The following is a 16,297-nucleotide window of genomic DNA, read 5'->3' on the forward strand; positions in this document are numbered from 1 at the left end:
ATCTGGACCCACTAAGTTGAAGGACTGCCCATTTCCAAAATTATTTTCTCCATATATGTTGTGCTACGCCTAGAGAACGGGTCACGTGGGGTATAAATTGTGCTCCTTTGGGAGGAATTGTGTCGCCCCAAGGTGTACACCAGATAGAGTAGAGTGGGCTATCCCTTACCCCTTGCTTTAAGTTCATATTAGCTTATATGAACGCAATTTGACGCAGGGTCTAGGCGTTCCTTCTCCCGTATGATCTCCCCTGTATTCTCCCGGATAATTTTGGATGTTCATTTGAAGTAAAATCGAAAGTTCTACTCGCCTATTTAAGTCAGAGGCAACGATATAGTGTGGCCAACACTATAATACCAAAATACCGCATCCACAATAGCAAAGCATCCTAACTCTCATTGAGCCTTCAGATAACTGCAGAATTAGTTCTAAGGAGGGGGGAGAGGTACAGGTAGAAATAATCTTTAATTCCTCTTGATTTCTAAAATAAGCTTTACGCCGGAATAATAAATAATAACTATAGTTATTAATACTTTTTATTCCAATAAAAATGAAAGCATGTTATTCTCAGGATGTGGAAAACGCAGATTTTATTTCGTCAACCTAAACTTTAAATTTATTACCTAGTATAGCCAAAATTTTAGCCAATTCTTTTGTCTTTGAAGGAGAATACATCACAATTTAAACTTCTAAATAGTATAATATTAATGGTGAAAGTATGTGGTAAGTATGTACATAGCTGTTTGACTACATTTTATTAATCATCTGGTGGAAAAAGGAAAAAGAAATCAGAATGTTATGTAGCAGGCTTGATTCGAGTGTGCAGTTAGTCAAGTTACTTTCTAAAAACTAATATTGACTAGTAGTTCTTGTGAACAACTTATTTATTCTTATTATAATTTATCTATTAATTAATTAATTCCATATAAAATAATATCAATTGGTGTTTTTTAATTAGTGCTTTGCAAATTACATTGAATTTCCATTGAATAATTTATCATTTTTCTCAGTTGTGACTAAAAGGCAGCAATTTCCATTCTCAAGCTCTTAGGTAAACTTTACTTAATCAAAAATTATTATTATTACTAGATGATTTTCGAAAATTCAACAATGGCCCTTAGTCAGGGCCAGATGTAGAGCCTTGATGCTTGTAGGTCCAAGCGTTTTTGTGAAATTTTTAGGGAAGTATCCGTAATCTTTGGATCTTGAGAGCACTGAACAGAAAGTAACTGATGAACCAAAAGTAATGAAGGAGTGTGGTTATACCAAACTCTCAGCTGCCATTCTTGGGAGACATCTGACACTTTATAAGTGTCCATGGAATTCCTGTATTGTTTTAAAATCACTTTCCTGTGAATTGGCCGCGTGGCTGCGCATTGCATCTGGCCCTTTGACGATTTATCACTGTGACCCATTTTTTTTAAAGAAAAAAATCACTCAGTGGTAATTTATTGCACCCCCTGGTATTGTGCGCCCCTAGGCCTGGGGCTAGTGGGCCTGTTGGTAAATTCTGGCTTGCCCTTAAAGCTGAATCTTTGGGTCATGTAGTTAGGACTCTGCTTTTGGTCCTTAATTCTATGTTAGGTGATGTCCAATACAACCTTAGTACTTGTTCTCCAATAGCCAAAAATAGCCTGAAAATTTCTAAATTGTATGTATTATTTTTCTGCTTCTTAAGGTTCACTTCGTCTAGTTGCTTACATGTTAGTTTGATTTTCCTTGTTATTCTCTGTGAACAAGACTATTTACAACTTATATCGTCATTGAAGCATATTAATTCAGACTATTAACAAAACTTGAAAACCACTATCCACATTCATGGACATCGTAGTGGAAGATGGAAATTGTCTCTGATTCTGTCGATCGCAAAATTTAGGATATCACTAGTGCTTTAGGATGGTATTCGTGTTTTTTTTTTCAGTTGCCGAAAAAAGAATTTTAAACTTTATCTGATATAAAATTTTTCTTATGTTTTAGTAAAAATAACGAATTTATAAAATTTATGGTTGCAGTTTGATCCGTGTTTCTTGAACTGTGTCGTATATTCAGGTAATTAACTTATAACGGCATGTTATTCATAAACAGCGTAGCCGGGGTAGCTGCTGCTTTCGTATCACTGTTATATTGTTTTTTTCCTTGTTTGGTTTAGTTTCTTGAGGTTGCCTCTTGACAGGCTTAGTCAAATATGTATGTATGTAATTGGAAAAATCAACAGCTGAATACTTAAACCTGAGTGAATCCAGCGCGTTGGTAAAATTTTCAGGACAAAAAAGTGGAGTTATATTTGGCATTTAGGTGACTTAATTCTTAGGCAAAGACATAAAACGAGGTGCTTTGATTCATTTTCTAAAAAAAAAGTATCTATATGTTTTTCTGGTCTTCATAACGAAATGGTCTGTTCCCTAAAGTTTAAATTCGGGCTCTGTATTAAAATATGTCAGACTTGTCATCAGTGTTTCCACTATTCGTGAATGTTTTGGGGTAGTCCTCTCCGAATTTCCACGAAAGAAATTTGGGTTTCTTGAAAATTGACGTTCTTAAATACTGGAACGACAACTTGAAATCTAAATCTAACGTTAGTTTTTGGGAGATTTCAGAGTAGCTAATTCTTTGGTGGGAAAATTTGTGGAAAGTCGAAGCACTAATTGTACTTCATACGTTCATGATTGATATTTTAACAATTCACACCAATCTGGCAACCCTGTGCACGAGTGTTGAAAGCCTATGCTATTTTTGTGTCTAGTTTCCCAAACTTTGTGTCGCTAGGCCTATTCTGTATGTATGCATATATATTTTCTTACTGTATTGATTCACTGCTTTTATTTTTAGCCGATTCCCTATTCCCGAGACTACAAGCGAAAATATGAATTCTTCAAAAATACACTCCCAAAGGCAGTAAGTTTTTTTTATAGTTTTTATATCATCATTAAAAAGGCAAATGACTGCACTGTATATACCCCATTTATTAATGTCAAATTTCATTTCAATGGAACTACACTTGTTATGTTATATAGCTTAGCTGCCACCTGTCATTTCCTGCATTGCTAACCTTTTTGGTAAAAAAAAATTACAAAACTTTCTGGTCTGTCAAATATCTACATTGGCTTCCATCATAAATCAATTTACAACACTAATAAAGGGGTATCATTTCGTTAATGCTTATGCAGCAATTGTTGAGCACATAGAAAGGTGAAATCACAAAAATCACCTTTATCGACGTCACCTTTCATTAGAACAATATTGTCTATTTATGCGGCTTCTTTCATGTAAAAGACGATCCTTGATGTCAAATTTTCCTTCTTTTTCTGAGAGATATGTTTGTGTCTTAAATTTTTTATGTACTCATTTTTAGGGAAAAAAGGATTTTAATTCTTTTCAGTTACTAAATATCTGAATTGACAGTTCTTTATAATGCTACTAGATTTTAGAGGATAATGATTGAACGTCAGAATGAAGTGTTGTTAGGAGAGGACTTTTTATATGAAGAAAGGAGAATTTTAACTTAGTACCTTCACGGTAATTCCCTGTACCTCAGGGAGTCAAAGAAATACTTAGCTTCGAAATACTTTTTTCTCATTTGAAAACTTAGCTACTGTTCTGCTATTGCTCGACTTAACCCTCCATTTCAACTCTATTTTGAGCACCATACTGTACTCTATTAAAATTCGAATAAAAATTTATTAAGCTTTTACTTTACGGTTTCGTGAATTTATGCTTTTTTAGGTGGTTGTGAATTTAGGCGTCTTTGTGTCATCATTGACGCCACAGGAGTGACCTACGAACAGTGCCTATGGGATGAGCCTATATAAAGACATCGATACTAAACGGAAAATATACTTGGCCTATTTTTTTTCGTGAAGACCGGATAAAAATTTCTTATCCCTTTTCACCAAAACAAAAGAACCTAATTTCCGTTACCCCACCTTTCGAAAAAACACTAGGAAAAATTTCTAGTAAGTTTCAGCTCGGTCCTTCTGTCGTGAAAAAAAGTATACATACTTTCAATGAAATCAAATGACTTCATGCATATGTCTACAATGAGATATAGGCTACTAGCTTGTCTTCAGGCTTGATGCATAAAGGATTAAAACCTATCCTTCTTGTAATTCATGGAAAATATGCTGACGCTTGAGATACCCAATGCTTAACATGCTGGGGTTGTTTTCAGATAAGCGATTAGTTTGTATATACTGATTTATACCAATTATATATACCAATTTGGTATATATATATATATATATATTATACCAATATATAATAAAACCAATTTATTATATATTTGGTTTGTATATACCAATTATATAAAATAAGATGTGATATTACGACTTTTTGGATTAATAATTCAAAGAAAATATTAGGAATGAATGCAGGTAGTGTGTTAATTCAGGGTGATTATGTTTCAGATAGGAGTAGTCAGACGAGTATTGCTAAAAAACTCATGACAGTAATGTTTACACTTTTTTTTTTTTTTTTTTACTGCTTGTGGGCTTTCAACTGCTGCGGTCAATTTTAGAGTTCCTTTGTATTAAAAAAAAAAAAAAAGAATAAAAAAGAAAAATTGATTTCAGTTTGTTATATATAGGTGTAATCCCTGGGTATTTCTGGCGTGAACTTTCCAGAAATATATATAAAATATTTTCTTTATAGTTTATTTGAGGGATCGATTTTACTTTTTTTTTTTTTTTTTACTAAAAAAAGACGATTTATATGGGAAACACTAGAAGACGTATGGAAAATTGTAAAATGATGATATTTTAAAGGTAAATTACATGAGCCCAAAGACCCGATTAGCTTAAATATCATGCTTTTCCCTACTAAAACTTGTGGCAGATGGGGGTTTTACCCCTTCGAAAAAGTGTGTTTTAGGTCCAAACATTCAAACGTTTTTGTCATTAAGATATAATTATCCAAAATAGTGATAGATTGGGGAATTTTAATATATTATATAATAGCATAAATAAATAGTAATATTAATAATACAACCGTCGTTTTGGTAACCTTGAATTTATACTAATATATTGATTTCAATGGTTCTGGTTTCCTAATTGACTGCTAGAGCTACACTAAATAAAAAGTGCATTATTAGTGGTTATCCAGGGTTGTCAGTATCGATAATTTGTTTTTAGCCTCATCAGCCGAATAAGATTGAGATCCGTGTTTCGAGGAAATGTATTTTAGAAGATTCTTTTCGGGTGATATCCCAAATTACCAAACCAGAAGTTTTAAGAGCAAAGCTATGGATAGAATTTGACGGTGAAGTTGGCTTGGATTATGGGGGTTTGGCAAGAGAATGGTTTTACCTACTGTCCAAAGAAATGTTCAACCCATATTATGGCCTCTTTGAATATTCAGCAACGTAAGTATTTTTTGGCCCTTAATCTAAGTTCGGAAACTTAAGTTTCCGAACTTAAAACCAGTTTCCGAACTTAAAACCAGTTTCCGAACTTAAAACCAGTTTCCGAACTTAAAAGTTCGGAAACTGGATTTTCGGTCAAAAGCCGTATTGCGTGTCACTCCAATATTGAAATATCTTCATACATGCATAAACTTGATTTACTTTCCTTTCGGATCGGTATTTAAAAAAATGTGTTTTTCCACCCTAAAAAATATGACTATAGGCACGTGGTCTAATCAGTTGAATCCCTCTCTTATCAGTAAAGTTCCTCTTTATATGCTTTTGATTCTACAATGCTAATGAAATGTTCCATATTCTTTTTTGAATTAAACTAACGGATTTGTTTTTCAATTTTCTAAGAAAAGTTTTTGAGAATTTTGCTTTCAAATAGAAACCCCGCTCAGAATTCACAAAGAACGTCGCTTTCGTTCTTGCTTGACAAGGCTTGCCGGAAAACTAGAAATTGATCAGAAATTTACTTTATCTCTTTTTTATAGCACCACTTTTTCATATGAAAACGTAGATTTTTTGGGCTTGGGAAGATTTCTTCTGTTTTTTTTTTTTTTTTTTTTTTTTTTTTTTTTTTTTTTTTTTTTTTTTTTTTTTTTTTTTTTTTTTAGTTGTATATTCGTCTTTACGATTTTCTGGCGGAATGTTAAAGCTTGTTTTGGAATGCAAACATCTAATATTTGTACTATGATTCCTCTTCTTTTATTAATATCACTAACTTTTACTACTAAATTATTTAGTTGCGTTAACTAACCTACGGTATCTTACAGTCCTTACTAACTTAGGGCAAACAATCACTTTTCGGGGAAAATTTCTACTCTTTTAAAAATAATCAGTTGCTAGATGAATTCAACTTTAAAGGAGCCAATTTGATTATATTGCTTTTTTTGAAATACTAGAGAAAATTTGTATGGAATGGGGTTGTTTACCATTTAATGAAAAATTAACAGGGGTAGGGTGGGTCATTTCTAATTTTTCTGCCGCTTCTTCTAAACTTGACAAGGTTACTTTAGGAAGAAGAAGAATCCTATAAAGTATTTGGTGTTTGAAAAATATTTATGTCATTAATAATTGTTAATTTTAAGAAATTTATGGCTTAGCTCTATCAGTTTTAACCCGAAGGTAAGCCGTTTTAAAGCTGGGCTTTTACACTAAAGAGCTAAACCAGCCAAACATTTTTCTATCGTTTTTGAACGGATGTGTAAGAATAATAAGCTAGCTTTTCCACAGGAAAGTTCAAGTTTTTATTTCAAGATTCACTAATAAATAAATAAAATACAACACTTTCCTGCTGGGGAAAACCTATGAGGGTTTGTATTTGCGCAAAAGTCTACATATCTACTTACGTATAATAATAAATCCAATCTCTTTTACTCATTAATGTACAACTCTCCCTCCCCTTTCATTCCTCCCAACCCCACCTTACCCCCCTGCCCACCCTTACCTCCTTAACCCACCCTTACAGTTAAAAAAAATACGCTTTTCTTAGGCAGCGGAAAGGTAGGAAAGGTACCGTATTGTTGGCAAATAATTTTGAAATTCTAAAACGTGCAAAGTCAACGAAGAAGATGTGCTGTGGCGGCGCAGTGGGTTTGATCACAGCTTGGTACAGCTTGGCAAAAGTCTACATATCTACTTACATATAATAATAAATCCAATCTCTTTTACTCATTAATGTACAACTCTCCCTCCCCCTTTCATCCCTCCCAACCCCACCTTACCCCCCTGTCCACCCTTACCTCCCTAACTCACCCTTACAGTTAAAAAAATACGCTTTTCTTAGGCAGTGGAAAGGTAGGAAAGGTACCGTATTGTTGGCAAATTATTTTGAAATTCTAAAACGTGCAAAGTCAACGAAGAAGATGTGCTGTGGTGGCGCAGTGGGTTTGATCACAGCTTGGTAATTCCCAGAGTTTGAGCCCTGCTGTAGCAACACGCTGCAGGAACGACGCAAGTACCTTAGTAGTCAAGAAGCGTCTTTAATTCGATACAGTCAACAGGTCATCCGATGTCTATCGGAAACAGATGAACATGTGTCTTCCAATTATAGTCAACCTTGCAATCAAGAAGAATTTGAATTTTGTCCCAGAACTTGAACTTTTTCAAGTGAAAAAGAACTTGAAAAACAACTTTTTCAAAAAGAACTTGAATCTTTTCTAAAAATATAAAAAAGGTATCAATACTTCAAACGAAAAAAGTCGTATAATAGATATATAAAAATTTGGGTTCGAAAATATATTCAGGCAAGAATTTGAATTTGCAGCAGAATTTTCTAGTGATTTGGGATAAGTTTTATAAGGGAGGGGTGATTACAGCATTTTTAAAAGGATTCCGATTTCTCCGTAGGGTTTTCTTAGATTCCGTAACTGTGTTATATTGCATGTAGAAAGAAAACAGTTCTAAGACTTCTATCTATATATATATAAATAAGTTGTTGGTTTGTGTGTTTGTCGACTGACGTCATGTTTGTGTGTCGACTGACGTCATGTTTGTCGACTGACGTCATTATAAGGATTGAGCTGTATGTCGTCATGAAGTTGTTTGTCGACTGACGTCATGTTTGTCAACTGATGAAATTACAGACCGGGACACAGGGAATATAAATGACGACCGGGACACTCAAAGAGAAATTACAGACTGGGACACCGGGACACAAATCACGACCGGGACACAGGGAATATAAATGACGACCGGGACACAGGGACACAACTACAGCGGGGATGCCGGGGGCACAGGGGGGATATATAAATGACGAACGGGAAAAGAGAGAATATTCAAAGAGAAATTACATATCAGGACACAAATGACGACCAAGATACAGGGAATATAAATGACGACCGGGACACTCAAAGAGAAATTACGCGCCACCCAACAGCTAATATAAAAATAAGTTGTTTGTCTGTCTGTCGACTGACGTCATGAATTATTTCATCATATACCAATTCAAAAACAAATTTATTCAAGCTGAAGTAGCTGAGTTGGTAAAGCGTTATGTTCCAGGTTCTAGGTCCGAGAGGTTCCGGTGAAAAATCACTGCGATCTCTGAAGCACTTAACCTTGTTAGTCATATTGTAGTAGTCGAAAAACCATTCCTTGAATCGAACACTGGCTGTGAAACTTAGTCTCTTATTTATACATAAATTGAAAAATAATATATATTTTAGTCATTATTCCAATTCAAGATTCAATTGTAGCAGGCATGGAGAGAATTTATGCAAAGGGAAAACCACAATAGCTGCATAAGAGCCCCCCCCCCCCAATAGTAGAAAATCCCACATTCGAAGTAAAGATAGACCGAAAATGGAGCCAGGAGGGCGTAGAGTTTTTCATATCGGTGTCCTTTGTCGCTTAGTGTATAATGCACCACACACGGGAAAAGCCATCGACCTTTCTCAGCTGGCTCCAGCTAAGAAAGTTCTAGGAGGTTCCAGTTTGGAACCTAGTAAAAGAGAACCATAGTTTTGCAGCTTTTAGCCTTTACTAAGATTGCCCTCTCTTGAATAAGTAAAACCGTGTGGCACTAGAATTTGATTCTAGTGATGAGATTATGTGAAAGTGTTTCCTTAACAATCTGAAGAAGAAGAAGAAGAAGAAAAATGTTGCCTCTATGTTCGTTTTTGCTAACCTTTTTCCTTCATCTTTGCATATCTATTCTATCTGTATAAAAATAAGTTGTATGTGTGTTATGTCTGTTACACTATGTCTGTTACGTCAGATTATATCTTCTATCTATATAAAAATAAGTTGTATGTATTTTTGTGTTGAGTGTTTGCATATGACGTCTGAAAAATAAAGAAGAAAAAGAAAACAAACTAAAATGTAAAAACTGGGCATTGCATAAATATTTCGAAATATTTTGACAATAGACTAAAGTAATTCGAAAACCTTAAAACAGATACTTAAAAGTTTGAGGTTTATTATAAATAGATTGTTGAGCTTTAGCAAGCTTGGCACGTGAAGGTTTTTCCAACTGTCAATGTTATAGAATGTTTTTTACCTTTTTTTAGTTTTTTTAGTTTTTTTAGTTTTTTAGCTTTTTTATTTTTTTTATTAGTTTTTAGTTTTTTAGCTTTTTTATTAGTTTTTAGTTTTTTTTTGTAGTTTTTGCCTTTTTTTAGTTTTTTTTCTTTTTAGTTTTTTTGTAGTTTTTACCTTCTTTTTAGTTTTGTTAGTTTTTTTTTTACTTATGTCCTGGTCGTCATTTATACTCCCTGTGTCCCGGTGCTTTGTTGATTGCTAATCGAACATTCCTTTTGTCCTGGTCGCTTTCTCTTTGAGTGTCGTCATTTATTTTTTTCTTTTTTAGTTCTATTAGTTTTTACCTTTTTTAGTTTTTTTTAGTTTTTTAGATGAAATTTTTTTTTAGTTTTTTCCTTTTTTTCTTTTTAGTTTTTTATTGGTTTTTACCTTTATTTTAGCTTATTTTTCAGTTTTTTCCTTTTTTTAGTTTTTTTTATTTGTTTTTACCTTTATTTTAGCTTATTTTTCAGTTTTTTGCCTTTTTTTAGTTTTTTTAGTTTTTTAGCTTTTTTATCAGTTTTTATTTTTTTTTGTAGTTTTTGCCTTTTTTTAGTTTTTTTAGTTTTTTAGCTTTTTTATTTTTTTTATTAGTTTTTAGTTTTTTTTTGTAGTTTTTGCCTTTTTTTTAGTTTTTTCAGTTTTGACGTCACCTGATCCAGTTTTTTCAGGTGACGTCACCTGATCCATCCACAGACAGACAGACAACTTATTTTTATATATATACTAGCTGTTGGGGTGGCGCTTCGCGCCACCCCAACACCTAGTTGGTGGGGGCGCTTCGCGCCCCCCCCAAGCCCCCCCGCGCGCGTAAGTCGTTACGCGCCATAATAGTTACGCGCCATTGTAGTTGTGTCCCTATGTCCCACCTGTGAATATAGATAGATATATATATATATGGTTTTAACTACGTAAAACTTGCGAATATACAACATTCTTTGCTGTCCCATTGTCTTTGCATATAAATAGATTGTCAGGTTTACCGACTCTTGAACATGCAACATATAATGGTCCATGGGAAAACAATCTGTATTCAGATCTATACCTCATGATTCTAATGATTGCCCTTGAGCTTTGTTGATGGTGATTGCTAATCGACCATTCCCTGTCCCGGTGTCCCGGTCGTCATTTATATTCCCTGTGTCCCGGTCGTCATTTGTATCCCGGTGTCCCGGTCTGTATATACATTCGTTTTTTAGTTTTGTTTTTCTCCTTTATTTTTTTCCTTTTTTTTTCTTTTTTAGCTTATTTAGATTTTTAGATTTTTTATTTTTTTTATTAGTTTTTAGTTTTTTTTTCTTTTTAGTTTTTTTGTCCCGGTCGTCATTTATATCCCCCTGTTTCCCCCGGTGTCCCCGTTGTAGTTGTGTCCCTGTGTCCCGGTCGTCATTTATATTCCCTGTGTCCCGGTCGTCATTTGTATCCCGGTGTACCGGTCTGTATATACATTCGTTTTTTAGTTTTGTTTTTCTCCTTTATTTTTTTCCTTTTTTTTTCTTTTTTAGTTTATTTAGATTTTTAGATTTTTTAGTTTTTTTATTAGTTTTTAGTTTTTTTTTTCTTTTTAGTTTTTTTGTAGTTTTTACCTTCTTTTTAGTTTTGTTAATTTTTTTTTTACTTATGTCCTGGTCGTCATTTATACTCCCTATGTCCCGGTGCTTTGTTGATTGCTAATCGAACATTCCTTTTGTCCTGGTCGCTTTCTCTTTGAGTGTCGTCATTTATTTTTTTCTTTTTTAGTTCTTTTAGTTTTTACCTTTTTTAGTTTTTTTTAGTTTTTTAGATGAAAATTTTTTTTAGTTTTTTCCTTTTTTTCTTTTTAGTTTTTATTGGTTTTTACCTTTATGTTAGCTTATTTTTCAGTTTTTTCCTTTTTTTTTAGTTTTTTTTTATTTTTTATTTTTTTTAGTTTTTTAACTTTTTTTAGTTTTTTTAGTTTTTTTAGTTTTTTAGCTTTTTTACTTTTTTTATTAGTTTTTAGTTTTTTTGTAGTTTTTGCCTTTTTTTAGTTTTTTCAGTTTTTTTTTTAGTTTTTTATTGGTTTTTACCTTTATTTTAGCTTATTTTTCAGTTTTTTCCTTTTTTTTAGTTTTTTTTAGTTTTTAGTTTTTTTAGTTTTTTACCTTTTTTTAGTTTTTTTAGTTTTTTAGCTTTTTTATTTTTTTATTAGTTTTTAGTTTTTTTTGTAGTTTTTGCCTTTTTTTTAGTTTTTTTAGTTTTTTAGCTTTTTTATTAGTTTTTAGTTTTTTTTGTAGTTTTTGCCTTTTTTTAGTTTGACAACTTATTTTTATATATATAGATAGTTTTTTTTTTTTTACTTATGTCCTGGTCGTCATTTATACTCCCTGTGTCCCGGTGCTTTGTTGATTGCTAATCGAACATTCCTTTTGTCCTGGTCGCTTTCTCTTTGAGTGTCGTCATTTATTAGTTTTTTCCTTTTTTTCTTTTTAGTTTTTTATTGGTTTTTACCTTTATTTTAGCTTATTTTTCAGTTTTTTCCTTTTTTTTTAGTTTTTTTTTATTTTTTATTTTTTTTAGTTTTTTACCTTTTTTTAGTTTTTTTAGTTTTTTTAGTTTTTTAGCTTTTTTACTTTTTTTATTAGTTTTTAGTTTTTTTTTGTAGTTTTTGCCTTTTTTTAGTTTTTTCAGTTTTTTTTTTAGTTTTTTATTGGTTTTTACCTTTATAGTTTTTTTAGTTTTTTAGCTTTTTTATTTTTTTTATTAGTTTTTAGTTTTTTTTGTAGTTTTTGCCTTTTTTAGTTTTTTCAGTTTTGACGTCACCTGATCCAGTTTTTTCAGGTGACGTCACCTGACACATCCATCCACACATCCACAGACAACTTATTTTTATATATATAGACTAGCTGTTGTGGTGGCGCTTCGCGCCATCCCAATACCTTGTTGGTGGGGGAGCTTTGCGCCCCTCCCCAAGCCCCCCCGCGCGCGTAAGTCGTTACGCGCCATATTAGTTACGCGCCATTGTAGTTGTGTCCCTATGTCCCACCTGTGAATATAGATAGATATATATATATATATATATATATATATATATATATATATATATATATATATATATATATATATATATATGTTTTTAACTACGTAAAACTTGCGAATATACAACATTCTTTGCTGTCCCATTGTCTGTGCATATAAATAGATTTTCAGGTTTACCGACTCTTGAACATGCAACATATAATGGTCCATGGGAAAACAATCCGTATTCAGATCTATACCTCATGATTCTAATGATTGCCCTTGAGCTTTGTTGATGGTGATTGCTAATCGACCATTCCCTGAGTCGCCATCGTCATTTATATATCCCCCTGTGCACCCCGGCGTCCCCTTTGTAGTTATGTCCCTGTGTCCCGGTCGTCATTTATATTCCCTGTGTCCCGGTCGTCATTTGTGTCCCGGTGTTCCAGTCTGTGATTTCTCTTTGAGTGTCCCGGGCGTCATTTATATTCCTTGTGTCCCGGTGTCCCGGTCGTCATTTATATCCCCCTGTGCCCCCCGGCGTCCCCATTGTAGTTGTGTCCCTGTGTCCCGGTCGTCATTTATATTCCCTGTGTCCCGGTCGTCATTTGTATCCCGGTGTCCCGGTCTGTATATACATTCGTTTTTTAGTTTTGTTTTTCTCCTTTATTTTTTTCCTTTTTTCTTTTTTTCTTTTTTAGTTTATTTAGATTTTTAGATTTTTTAGTTTTTTTATTAGTTTTTAGTTTTTTTGTAGTTTTTACCATTTTTTTTAGTTTTTTTCGTTTTTTTTTTTTTACTTATGTCCTGGTCGTCATTTATACTCCCTGTGTCCCGGTCGTCATTTGTGTCTCGGTGCTTTGTTGATTGCTAATTTATATTATATTTATATTTATATTTTTTATATTTATTAATATTTTTTTAGTTTTCTTTTTCTCTTATTTTTCAGTTTTTTCCTTTTTTTTAGTTTTTTCTTTTTTAGTTTTTAGTTTTTTTTTGTTTTTTACCTTTTTTTAGTTTTTTTAGTTTTTTTAGTTTTTTAGCTTTTTTAGTTTTTTTATTAGTTTTTAGTTTTTTTTTTTAGTTTTTGCCTTTTTTTAGTTTTTTCAGTTTTTTTTAGTTTTTAGTTTTTTACCTTTTTTTAGTTTTTTTTAGTTTTTTAGCTTTTTTAGTTTTTTTTCTTTTTAGTTTTTTTTGTAGTTTTTACCTTTTTTAGTTTTTTTTCTTCTTTTGTATTAGTGTGAAATAATTCAGACGTCATATGCGGACAAACACGACGTCACTCGACAGACAGACAGACAGACATAACCCACAAACAACTTATTTTTATATATATTTATTCATATTTTTTTAGTTTTCTTTTTCTCTTTTATTTTTCAGTTTTTTCCTTTTTTTTAGTTTTTTTCTTTTTTAGTTTTTAGTTTTTTTTAGTTTTTTACCTTTTTTTAGTTTTTTTTAGTTTTTTTAGTTTTTTAGCTTTTTTAGTTTTTTTATTAGTTTTTATTTTTTTTGTAGTTTTTCCCTTTTTTTATTTTTTTCAGTTTTTTTTAGTTATTAGATTTTTACCTTGTTTTAGTTTTTTTTAGTTTTTTAGCTTTTTTAGTTTTTTTTCTTTTTAGTTTTTTTTTGTAGTTTTTACCTTTTTTAGTTTTTTTCTTATTTTGTATTAGTGTGAAATAATTCAGACGTCATATGCGGACAAACATGACGTCACCTGATCCACAGATCCACACACAGACAACTTATTTTTATATATATAGATATAGATATAGTTTCTTTTTTAGTTTTAATTTTTTTTAGTTTTGCAGCTTTTTTAGTTTTTTAGCTTTTTTTCTTTTTAGTTTTTTACCTTTTTATGGCACTTGGTATTAACCAAGTGACATATAGCAATCGCAAATTCTGTCGTTCAATGTTTATTCTAACATTGACAGTTGGAAAAATCTTCACGTACCAAGCATGCTAAAGCTCAACAACTTATAATAAACCTCAAATTTAAGTATCGGTTTTAAGGTTTTCGAATTACTTTAATCTATTGTCAAAATATTTTGAAATATTTATGCAATTCCTAGTTTTTACATTTTTAATTTCAATTTTCTTTTTCTTCTTTATTTTTCAGACGTAAATACATATCGTCGAACCTTTGTTTTTTAACTAAAATCTGGTAGGCATTGATAACCTTATCCAAGTCAAAATCCCAAACCCAATCATCATCGCTATCATTTTCAGTTTTGATACGTTTTTACTCTCGCTGTCCAGGTTGATCTTCATCTAATTGCGCGGTTTTGCGTTCTTTAGCCGCAAGCCTTTTGGCATTAACTCTTTGAGCAGCTTCCTCGGCTGTTTCTTCTGTTGTAGGATTTGGTAACATTCTATCTTTTTCAATGTTTTTCAATTTGTCAGTGTTTATTCTAACATTGACTGTTAGAAAAAATTTTACGTGCCAAGCATGCTAACACTCAACAATTTATAATAAACCTCAAAATTTTAAATATCTGTTATAAGGTTTTTGAATTACTTTAATCTATTGTCAAAATATATAGAAATATTTATGCAATTTCCAGTTTCTATATTTTTAGTTTCAGTTTGCTTTTCAGTTTAGTTTCATTTTTATATATAGATAAGATATAATCTGGCGTAACGGACAGACAACTTATTTTTATATATATAGATATATATATATACTAGCTGTTGGGGTGGCGCTTCGCGCCACCCCAACACCTAGTCGGTGGGGGCGCTTCCCCCCCCCCTAAGCCCCCCGTGCGCGTTAGTCGGTACGCGCCATATTAGTTACGTGGCACGCTTTCTTTTGGCATTCCTCAGCACGCTTTCTTTTGGCATTATCTCTTGAAGCCGCAAGCCTGTTTTCACGTTGCTCTTGTGATTCTTCGACACGCCTTCTTTTTTTACTTTCTCTTTCAGCAGCAAGTCTGGTTTCGCGTTGTTCTGGTAATTCCTCGACACGCCTTCGTTGACGTAAATTGCACATTCCTAATCTGGGATTATCTCTTGAAGCCGCATGCCTATTTTCACGTTCCTCTTGTGATTCCTCGACACGCCTTCTTTTTTTACTTTCTCTTTCAGCAGCAAGTCTGGTTTCGCGTTGCTCTGGTAGTTCCTTGACACGCCTTCGTTGACGTAAATTGCACATTCCTGATCTGGCCCTTTCTCTTTGAACTGCAAGCCTGGTTTTGCTTTTTGGTAACATTATATCTTTTTCAATGTTTTTCAATTTATCAATGTTCATTCTAACATTGACAGTTGGAAAAATCTTTACGTGCCAATTATGCTAAAGCTCAACAATTTATAATAAACCTCAAAATTTTAAGTATCTGTTTTAAGGTTTTCGAATTAATTTAATCTATTGTCAAAATATATTGAAATTTTTATGCAATTCCCAGTTTTTACATTTTTAGTTTCAGTTTTCTTTTTCTTCTTTATTTTTCAGACGTCATATGCAAGCCCTCAACACAAAAATACATACAACTTATTTTTATATATATAGAAGATATAATAAGTCGTTACGTGCCATATTAGTTACGCGCCATTGTAGTTGTGTCCCTGTGTCCCACCTGTGAATATAGATATATTCCCCGTCGTCACTTATATATCCCCTTGTGCCCCCCGGCGTCCCCGTTGTAGTTGTATATTCCCTGTGTAGTGTCATCTTATAATGACGTCATATACAAATCCTTATATACTTATAATGACGTCATATGCAAACCCACAAACAAACAAAAATGCTTACAAACAACTTATTTTTATATATATAGATATAGTTTCTTTTTTAGTTTTCTTTTTGTTTTTCTTTATTTTTTAGTTTTGCAGCTTTTTTATTTTTCATCTTTTTTTTCTTTTTAGTTTTTTACCTTTTTTATTTTTTTGCTTTTTTTAAAGTTTTTT

General features: G+C 32.3%; 1 protein-coding gene across 2 annotated transcripts in view; it reads left to right on the forward strand.

Moving 5' to 3' along the window:
* Nucleotides 1–16,297, forward strand: part of LOC136035508 (E3 ubiquitin-protein ligase NEDD4-like) — a 102,810-nt gene that overhangs the window by 51,360 nt on the left and 35,153 nt on the right. For both annotated transcript variants that reach the window (XM_065717344.1, XM_065717345.1), the window contains exons 10-11: nt 2,830–2,895; nt 5,127–5,356. In XM_065717344.1, the coding sequence (XP_065573416.1) occupies nt 2,830–2,895; nt 5,127–5,356 (296 nt within the window). The remainder of the gene's footprint in view (nt 1–2,829; nt 2,896–5,126; nt 5,357–16,297) is intronic.

The sequence above is a fragment of the Artemia franciscana genome, chromosome 14, assembly GCF_032884065.1.
Source record: "Artemia franciscana chromosome 14, ASM3288406v1, whole genome shotgun sequence".
NCBI lineage: Eukaryota > Metazoa > Arthropoda > Branchiopoda > Anostraca > Artemiidae > Artemia > Artemia franciscana.